Source organism: Cyprinodon tularosa, unplaced genomic scaffold, assembly GCF_016077235.1.
Source record: "Cyprinodon tularosa strain WSP-4 unplaced genomic scaffold, ASM1607723v1 ctg37, whole genome shotgun sequence".
Lineage (NCBI taxonomy): Eukaryota > Metazoa > Chordata > Actinopteri > Cyprinodontiformes > Cyprinodontidae > Cyprinodon > Cyprinodon tularosa.
The window spans coordinates 1,689,263-1,698,582 of NW_024039085.1; the positions used below are offsets into that span (position 1 = coordinate 1,689,263).

Here is a 9,320-nt window from a genome sequence, read left to right on the forward strand (position 1 = left end):
AACTTGACTTGTTTATAAAATATTAAAGCAGTGAATTATGGGCACCATGCAGAACTTAATGATGATCGGAGTCATTATGACTTCAGTTTCCTTTGTTTTGGCAAATGATTAAATTCCACAGCTACTGTTGTCAATTTTGGGGAGATTGAATGCGTTTTTGGGCGCCTTTTGTATGAGGTCTGCTATCCAATCTGCCACATTGTTGGAGTGAAGCTGATTTAATGTGTTATCATTAGCTGCCATGTCACCCGGCTTAACATGGATGCTCTCCCATTGACTTAAAATAAAACCATTATATTAGAACAAGATGTTTTCTGTAGATTCAGTAAAGTACCTGCTAAAGAAACCAACAATGCAGTGATAAGCACCTTTTTTTTTTTTGTTTAGTTTTGTTGAACATTTTACAGGGTTATTTGGTGCTACATTTAAATACAAATATTGTAAAATCTAAAAGTCAAGAACATGAGTGCATCACTTTATTGTTATATCTTTAAAATATTTACAACATGCACACACAATGGTGTTGTCATAATAATAATAGTAATATTAATGAACATAGAGATGAAAGTGAGCTGTGTACAATCAGACACGACTTCTGACATTATCTCCTTCTCCTATGTCATGGGTGGGGGGTGTCTCCTCATCAATTATTGAACCAGTACTTCATGGTAATACATAATTTCCCATCAATTATTCACGATAATGTGTGTGTAGTTTACTTACTTGTGTTATCGACTATCAAAAGTAATTTCCTGGAAATCCTCAAGGACTCAAATTGAATCAGGCGAACTACTGCCCGTTGTCCTGCAGTTAAGTGTAATCAGTCCGATCAGCTGACCCGTTATTCAAAAGCGTTATTCAAAAGGGGATAAAGAGAAGTCGACAAATATGTGGACATACACACTAAACATAATTCAACATAATTAATAGTTTTTTTTTTTTTTGGATTTATAAAAAAAATTAAAAAAACGTTAAGCAGTAGGAACAGGAAGCGTTCCTAAAAGTAAATAAATGATAAGAGTCCCCTTCTGGCTTTAAGAGTTGCTCATAAATTATGTATCAGAACAGATGGCTGGAGCGAGAGGCAACAGGAGAGGAACATGAGTGACTACATCTTTAATTGTTTTAAAGAACATGTCACAACAGGACTGGTGTGTTTCCTGTCTGCTGCCACTACAGATGTGCTAACAGAGAGCGAGGGATAACTGAACACGCACAGTGACAATGGCATTTTTTTTTACATGTAGTACAGCAGATATATTACTAAAGTGCACTTTCACTTTAAGATAAAAAAAAAATAGATACCATTGTTTTGTCTCACTGCTGACTTAAAAAAAAAAAATCCCCAGTACTATCATAACTTCAACACTCACTCTTCATGCACTGACATTCAGAACATAAGCAACAGTCCCCACACCATTATTAAAATTCACATTATCAAATAGGCCTTTTGCTTCACACATAATGCATCTATGTTATAGATATTATAGTCCAAGAGTGCAGGTAGATGGACAATTATTAAAAACACAGTTTTTCTTTTCCAGCGTCACACCAACCCAGATATTCGGCATTTCTCACAAGAATACTTTACAGTCAGATAAATGTGTTTCTGTTGCCATCCATACAAAACATCTGTCAGAGGATTTTTCTGAAGTCAGCCAGCAGTTGTGCTTTGTTGCTCATTTTTCGAGCATTAGAAGAGATCAGGAGGCTTAATCACAGATTATCAGCAAACATCCACATTTGTGTCCAGCTCCTCACTTCTTATCCAGAGGTTCCTTGGAGCAGTGAGGATGTTTGTCAGGACTGCTGCCCAGGATCGGGACTTTTGCAGCGGTGCCAGGGCTGGAGTTGTCTCCTCCTCTCAGACCACTGCTGGGTACTTCTATGTTGGGTCCCAGAGAAGGCCTAACCACCCCAGCCGTGCTCACGTTGGATAGGACTCCCATGCCTGCTCCAGGAGTGGCTGCGGCGCCAAGCAGGTTGGCAGACTGCAGAACAGCCTCTGAATGCTCGCGGGCTTTCATTCGCAGGGCAGCAACGCTGGCTGTGCGGTTTCCCTGACAGCCATAGGGAGGCAGGAAGGACAAGCCCATGGGGTCAGAGACACAGCAGGAGCACAAACCATTCCCTGGGTAAGAACAATGAATAAAGGTTGGATTCATAAGGAATTTGTCCCAGCAAATACAGGATCTTCAGACAGGTAGTGAGAATCATATTTACCTTTCAGGGTAGCAACGTGTGAGAGGGCCTGGGCATAGGTGGCAGAGTTGAGGAGCGTACCTGGAATGCATGATGGAAAAAACGGACCGCCTGGACCCACTGTCCTGTTGATGCTGCAGAGAGCAGACAAACTGCATCTTAACATCTTGAAACTTGTATGGTTATCATACCACTTTATCATGCACATAGATATAACAATAAATAACTATAATTTCAAGCTTTTAAACGTCAAGGCACCTTGAAGGGAAAAAATGTTGTAAACAATGCCATGGAGCTGCAAACATAGGTCTCATCACATACTGTACAGTATATATATATATATATATATATATATATATATATATATATATATATATATATATATATATATATATATATATATATATATATATATATATATATATATATATATATCAACAAAAAAAAAAGAAACAGAAACTACCTGAATAACTTGAATAGTGGACAAATCAGAGGTACTTTTATGGCGAATTTTCAGCACCCAGATCCACGGGTTTGGCAATATGTGAAATTACTTTTTTTTTTCTTTACCTCTGCTGTATCTCCAGAGGTTCTTTTTGTTTCCTGCTGTGGTCCACCGGGGACTGAGAGTTGATGCTGCGAGATGGAGGAGTGCCATCGCTCATTGGCTCCTTCCCTGCATCAGGCTCCGAGCCACCTCGCTCCGTCTTCCTCCACTTAGCTCTGCGATTCTGAAACCAAACCTGAAAAACATTGAAAGGTAAACATGAGAGATGTGCTGATGCTTTTATTCAAATGATCTGAAAATACATTCCTGGCTAATTAAGATTTTCTGATGAAAACTATTATAGCATGCCAGTTACAAGTTATTATGATATTATTTTTAATCAAAGTGAGAAATATAAATATGCTAAATATACAAATACCACAAATATACATAGATTTAGACATATTAAAAGAAAAAAAAAATACATAACTTTAATGTAAAATAAACTGGCAGTAGTATAACTGGAAATACGTATAAATCATAAATCAATATTTATGCTGTGAAATCACTGAAAAAAAACCTGGATAAATTTTTTTCAGAGGAGCAATAAAGGAGAAGAACTACAATATTTTCAAAATACACACTTAAAATCAGTTTTTCAAAACTTTTAATATCTCCATTTACATATATTTAAAATATGATTAATTTTCATTAAAAAAAAAAAAAAAACAACAAAACAAGAAAACCGAGGACTCAGAATCTTGTGAGGTAAGTGAGGAAGAGACATTTGTATTTTCTCTGGCAGGCCAATGTGATGATGCCTTTAAGAAACAAATATGTAAATTCAGCTTCTAGATTTTTTTTTGGTTTGTTTTTTTGTTCCATTAGGTTTTAAGTAACAGCAAAATTATTTAAATCCAATCAGAGGCACAAAATCTTCTTTCTGTCGAGACATAGAGACACATTTTGAGCGCTCAAGACAAAGGGTGTTGCCTTTAAAGCCTGATAAAGAAAAGAAGAACTGGAGAATAAAAGATTTTGGAAAAACAATAATTATTTAATCTAAGTATTTTATATTTTAAATATAAGACAAACTGTCTATTGTTTAGCATCCTTACTGATTTATTATGCATTTATATTCACATATTAATAATCTTTTTCGCCCCCAAAGGATGGGCTGCAAAGAAATCCTCAAATAAGGCAAAAAATGACAAAGAAAACTGAAGCACTGATCAATATAATGTAACCGAAAACATGAAATAGCCTTTAAACAATCTTTGCACGCATTTTCTTGAAAACATTCAGGGGAATATTTATAAGTATAAAAGGTTATGAATGACTTTATTGTTGGTTTTTATAATTATAAATGTCTTCACATTTTTGGCCTTATAACCATTTGGAAGCAGAATTTTCTATTGCTATGATATCTGTGTTTCTCAGAGGGAGCCTGTGGCTTTTGACTCAAAGTTTTTTCAATGGCAGAAGTTAAGCAAAGCAGTCAATAAAGTGAGTTTTTCTGAGAAAAGGATGAACTTTGTTAAAGAATTTGTGACTTTTGTGCATAAACAATATACATATTGGTTAAATTTTTTTTTTATTATTACAGCATTTTGAATAAATGTGCTCCCAACACAGACTTGATTAACAGCATATTAGAACAGAAGGAAGCAGCACTTTAATATTAAATAAATGATCAGACCTTTTTAATGTTTTTCACTTGTATTTTTCTTATTTGCCCTGCACTTTTATTGTTCATTCTGAAACAGAAGTGACTTTTACACTGCGCAATTACTTTATCTTTTTAATCTTTTTTGATTTTCCAACATTATGTTAACTAACAGTGGCATTAGTAGAAATTTGACTGCTAAACATCTTGAGGCATACGCCCCAGTAGACTAGGTCTGACATTCCTCTGATTATGATCTTGGACCCCTATACTGCTAATGTCAAGGAACACCCGTTTCCCTGTCAAGTATAATATGGGTTTTGTTAACAGGTCTGGAAAAGCTGAATCAGATGAGCTCAGCTCAATTGATTCAGGTGTTTGAACCTGCCTCACCAAGTGCTCTAAATCCCAACCTCCCTCTAATTTATCCCCAAAAAACTTCATGGTCCACACACAGCAAAGACCACATATAGCCAAGTTCTTGGGATCTTAATCGACTGAAGGTCAGTGCCTGTAACAATATTTAATTGAGCAATTTTTCATTATCATATTTTAATGACTTCCCGCTGACAGTTGTGCTGCCCAAGAGAGAGGCAGCTATGATGAAGTCGTTTATTTCCCTATTTAGTGATTGTTTGACAACATCAGATTCGATTAGGACTGGGTTCTAGCAGGCATTAATCATGGTGTGTGAATGGAGGTTAGAGTCTGCGTGCATGTGCTCTGTATCCTCTCCATTGTAGCAGAGGGTATAAATGATGTCAACAGCCAAACAAAACGCATGCATTCATTTCGCAGAGAAAGGGACAACATTTTCATGACAGGACAACAATGCATCCAATGGACTTATCTCACCCCTGCACCTTCCAGCTAGAAGTCGCGCCCCCCCACCCGCTTCCATCTCTGAATGGGCTATAATTGCTCCATTAATCTCAATTTGCTGCGTGCTCTTAATGCGGGGGAGGGCCCATTGACACTTTACAAAAAAAGAGGAAAAAAAGGAGGGGGGGGCAACAACACTACAAGAGAAAGGAAATTTATTTTCTAATAATAATGTAAGTTTAATATCCCCTGCATAGTGCGGTGGATTCATGTTCAGATTTAATAATAGGAATGCGGTAATCGGATTAGGAGGGGGAATAATTTGTTTACAATCCCTAATTTACAGCGCTGGATTCCATTATCAAGCTCCACCATTGGGTTTAAGCGATAGTAAAGATGACCCTGGGGAACAAAAAGCCAAACTATTATATTTCTTACAATTAGATCTGCTGCGCACAACAAAACCCAAAAGCAAATCTGGAATGCAGGGAAATTACATACAGGACGCCTAACCTAATTACATTTGGCCAAGTTTATAACCGCGCACATGTGCAGGGCAGGAGCCGAATATCAATGCCTATCTTAAGACGTGATTGTGGGACAGAGTCAAAAAGATTTTTGGTCGATTCTGACTTTTTTTCACCTCTTAAAACCCAAAAAATAATAAAACAAAAAAAGCAGACACACAGATCCGGTGTGCGTCACCGGATCTGTGTGGATGATGTATTTCTGCCTATGCAGACGCGGACAAATTAGTGCAGCACATTATCGCTGCTTAATTATGAATGACCGATTAATCAAGCTAATCTAATATTCACCATTACGTTTATGTTATTAAAGTGTATCTTTGGGATGACAGAGTGGCTTCATTTACTCTCCCCTCCCTTGCCTGGGCAAAAGTGCCCGATGACAGGACGCAGTGCGCGCTGCATGCGGCTCACCTGCACCCTGGCCTCGGTTAGGTTGATTTTCATGGCCAGCTCCTCCCGGGTGAACACGTCCGGGTAATGAGTCTGTGCAAAGACGGCCTCCAAAGCCTCCAACTGCAGGGACACAAAATAAGGTTGGACACAACTTTCAGTTCACTGTTAACAAACCTAATCATCATAGGTTTGCTTTTTCTTTCTTTCTTTCTTTCTTTCTTTCTTTCTTTCTTTCTTTCTTTCTTTCTTTCTTTCTTTCTTTCTTTCTTTCTTTCTTTCTTTCTTTCTTTCTTTCTTTCTTTCTTTCTTTCTTTCTTTCTTTAAACGTTTAAAGGTAAGCTCGCTCTCTCATTATACAGCTGGACTATATAAGTTTTTTCGTCTTTATTAATCACAGAATATTTCAAATCTTGAAGAAAGAAAAAAAAGCAAACTTTTGCCTGATTTTAGGCCAATATGCAATCAACTGTTGTATTTTTTCCCCACATTTCTTAATGCAGGCCTAGATGTGTCCTGCTAAGGTTTAGAAATTAACAAGTTACCTGTTGTAAAGTGAATGTTGTTCTGTTTCTGCGCTGCTTCCTCCGCAGAAATCCATCATCGAAATCAGCCGGGGCGTGGTTTCCAAATCCGCCTGAATTAACTAAAAATATTAAATAAAATAAGATAAAAAAAAATTAAAACAAAAGAAATTATCAATCTTTCCAATTTTACTGATAAAACTGTTTTAATTAACCTTTGTATTTTACGCGTTGATGCAAACAAACCATGAGGCAAGGACATGTGTTTGTTTTGAATAATAAAAGAAGAAGGCCCATACAAATTGACCAACTGGTCATATTTTGTTTCCATTTGTTTCATGAAACATTTACGCAGAAGGTCTAAAGGGAACCATGACGAACTAAGAGCCATGACACCCAACATCTGTGCTCGGGACAAAGCGGGCCCCTCTGCCCCGGGGGCAAACCACCAGCGCTTCTCACCAACGCAGCCAACAAAGTGCCACAAGCAGAGAGGGGAAATCACATTAAACCCTTTATATCTACTTTAGATTTGTGAAGGAACACATTAAGGCTATTGCTTTATTTAAAATCGTTGACATTGTTATTTAACCATTTTTTCTAATAGGCCTAAATCTTACGCGTGGAATTGCTTATAGAATTAAAAATATTGCTGAGAAACAACACATTTCAGCAGGACTTTAGCAGCCTTTACATAACTATTAATATAGATGATAATATAGATGGCCTGTTTTCTGAAAACACTTTGTGCGCAATGCCTCCAAGATTAATAAACTTCTTTCAGAGCTTTTAAAACCAAAGCAATGTTTTAACGTTGTGCAAAATTGGCACAAAAATGTTAAAAAAATAATAATAAAAAAGACACCAGAGAAGGAAAAACTCACGCGTGTTGGAGCGACAGCACTCTCCGTCAAGTTGAGGCGGGCAATGGAAGTAGAACATCCTTGATGGCGCGTCTCGGAACCTGAAACACAGAGGGGGGGAAAAGTTTCAGCCTCCCCTCAGATGTGCTCAGTGGCAACTATTAGTCTTATGTTGCTGCAGATCAATACAAAACGGCGGAGGAGGCTTCAAAGCTGAGACCTGCGCCCATCCTACCTTCAAGTAAAGGAAGATGCTGATGAGAGTGAGTTTTCGCTCTGGAGAGAAGCGGCTGATGCTGCGCTCTCACTGACTCTCTGCTTGGGAGTGTCCAGATCCTTCCTGCTCTCTTCTCTCTTTTTCCAACATACACACACACTCTCTCTCTCTCTCTCTCTGGGAGTGTCCAGATGTCTATATGACTGTATAACTGTCTACACAGTGTTAAGGCTTTCAGCTAGTGTCGCAGAATCTCACGCCTAATTGGTCCTAATCGGATTATCACGGCTTTGTCTCTCTAACCCCGAACCCCTGGTGTGTGTGTGTGTTTATGCTGTGTGTGGATAGACAGAAATAAAAGAAGAGGAGAGAGACATACCCAAGGTGCCTAAAAAATTCATCACAAGTGATTGTTATTTCAGAGTGAGGCATATTCCCTGACCATAAACATGCACACATACCGCTGCACTTTTTTATTTGGTTCTTTCATATATTAAAAAAGGAGGATGACTGCTTTTGGGTTTTAGATTGACTGTCGGGCGGGTTAATTGCTCGTCAGGGTGTGTTAGGGGGTCCACTTTACAAGGGCTTGCGCATGTAGAGCACTCACAAGGCCAAATTTTTGATTTTGTTCACAGCAAGGGGTCCCGCGATTTATTTCGCTTCCTCAGATAAATGATCTGCTGCGGGACCCTTTCAATTAGTTTTAAAGCGCTTCTGGGACGCCAGAGCGCAGACGCCATGCGTCTCTGAGGTGGAGGCAAAATGAGGCTTCGAGAAGCAGCTGAAATTTAGAAGAGGAGTGCGGGATTGGACTAAACCACATAAAGTGCAGAAAATCCCTTCTAATGGCGCGTAATTGGTTCTGTAATATCATTACAGGCGGATAATGGCCAGTTACAGGGCCCCGCGCTATTAAGGGTTTCCCTGGCGTGCAGCGTTTATGTTATTAAAGGGGGAATATAATGATATTTTAGTTATTAAATGCGCGTAATTAATTTATGCACCACTGAAAATAAAGTTGTTATTATGACCTCGGTGAAGTACGTGGAGAAAATTGAAATCAAATAACAGTTGATAACTTTATCCTAAGATTTGGTCTAGACAACTCTGACAGGAGTTCAGACCTAAAAGGTGAATGACTTTCCTCTGGATCCTCTGGATACTCAGGAGCGACAGATCTCCACCTCACCGGGCAGAGGCAGTGTCATTGCTTCAGTGTGCGGCATTTGGACTTGTACTCTACAAACCACTTTTTGTTTTTATTCTTGTTGTTATTTTGGACATTTCAGCACCTAGATCTGGGAAAGAACCTTACTATGGCTCACCGCCCAGGGCATCATAGCCAGGGGGGTATCTCCTGCACTTTCACAGTTTTCTTCTGGTAATGTGCCAGTTTAGTAAATGGGATGTATGGTTATTAATCTTAAATATAATCATCTCAATTTTAGGCATCAAAAACTATTTCCAAATTTTCCCTCATGCATTGAAAATGCCATGTACAGTAGCTATAGCTATATTTGTACATTCATTGCTTTTGGCATGCAGTTTTTTTGCTTAATACTTAATTTAGTTTTTTCTAAATAAATCATGTACAGCATCGATTTTCCCCCTTTGTT

At 38.3% G+C, this 9,320-nt stretch overlaps 1 protein-coding gene across 1 annotated transcript; it reads right to left on the bottom strand.

Annotated features, from left to right (window-relative positions):
• Positions 1-930: 930 nt before the first annotated feature.
• On the bottom strand, positions 931-7,886 carry drgx (dorsal root ganglia homeobox). Its single transcript, XM_038296337.1, has 7 exons — positions 7,720-7,886; positions 7,506-7,585; positions 6,643-6,743; positions 6,119-6,220; positions 2,773-2,945; positions 2,224-2,336; positions 931-2,131 (listed from the first exon to the last, which is right to left on the bottom strand). The coding sequence occupies exons 2-7, from the start codon at positions 7,561-7,563 to the stop codon at positions 1,758-1,760; spliced, it is 921 nt and encodes a 306-aa protein (XP_038152265.1). The 5' UTR covers positions 7,564-7,585; positions 7,720-7,886; the 3' UTR covers positions 931-1,757.
• Positions 7,887-9,320: the final 1,434 nt, after the last annotated feature.

Excerpts from the sequence above, each read along its gene's own strand:
- drgx (XM_038296337.1), bottom strand. The coding sequence starts at position 7,563 with ATGTTCTACTTCCATTGCCCGCCTCAACTTGACGGAGAGTGCTGTCGC. Across the intron at positions 6,221-6,642 it reads CAACATTCACTTTACAACAG|TTGGAGGCTTTGGAGGCCGT; the intron begins GTAACTTGTTAA and ends GTGTCCCTGCAG. Across the intron at positions 2,132-2,223 it reads ACACGTTGCTACCCTGAAAG|GGAATGGTTTGTGCTCCTGC; the intron begins GTAAATATGATT and ends GTTCTTACCCAG.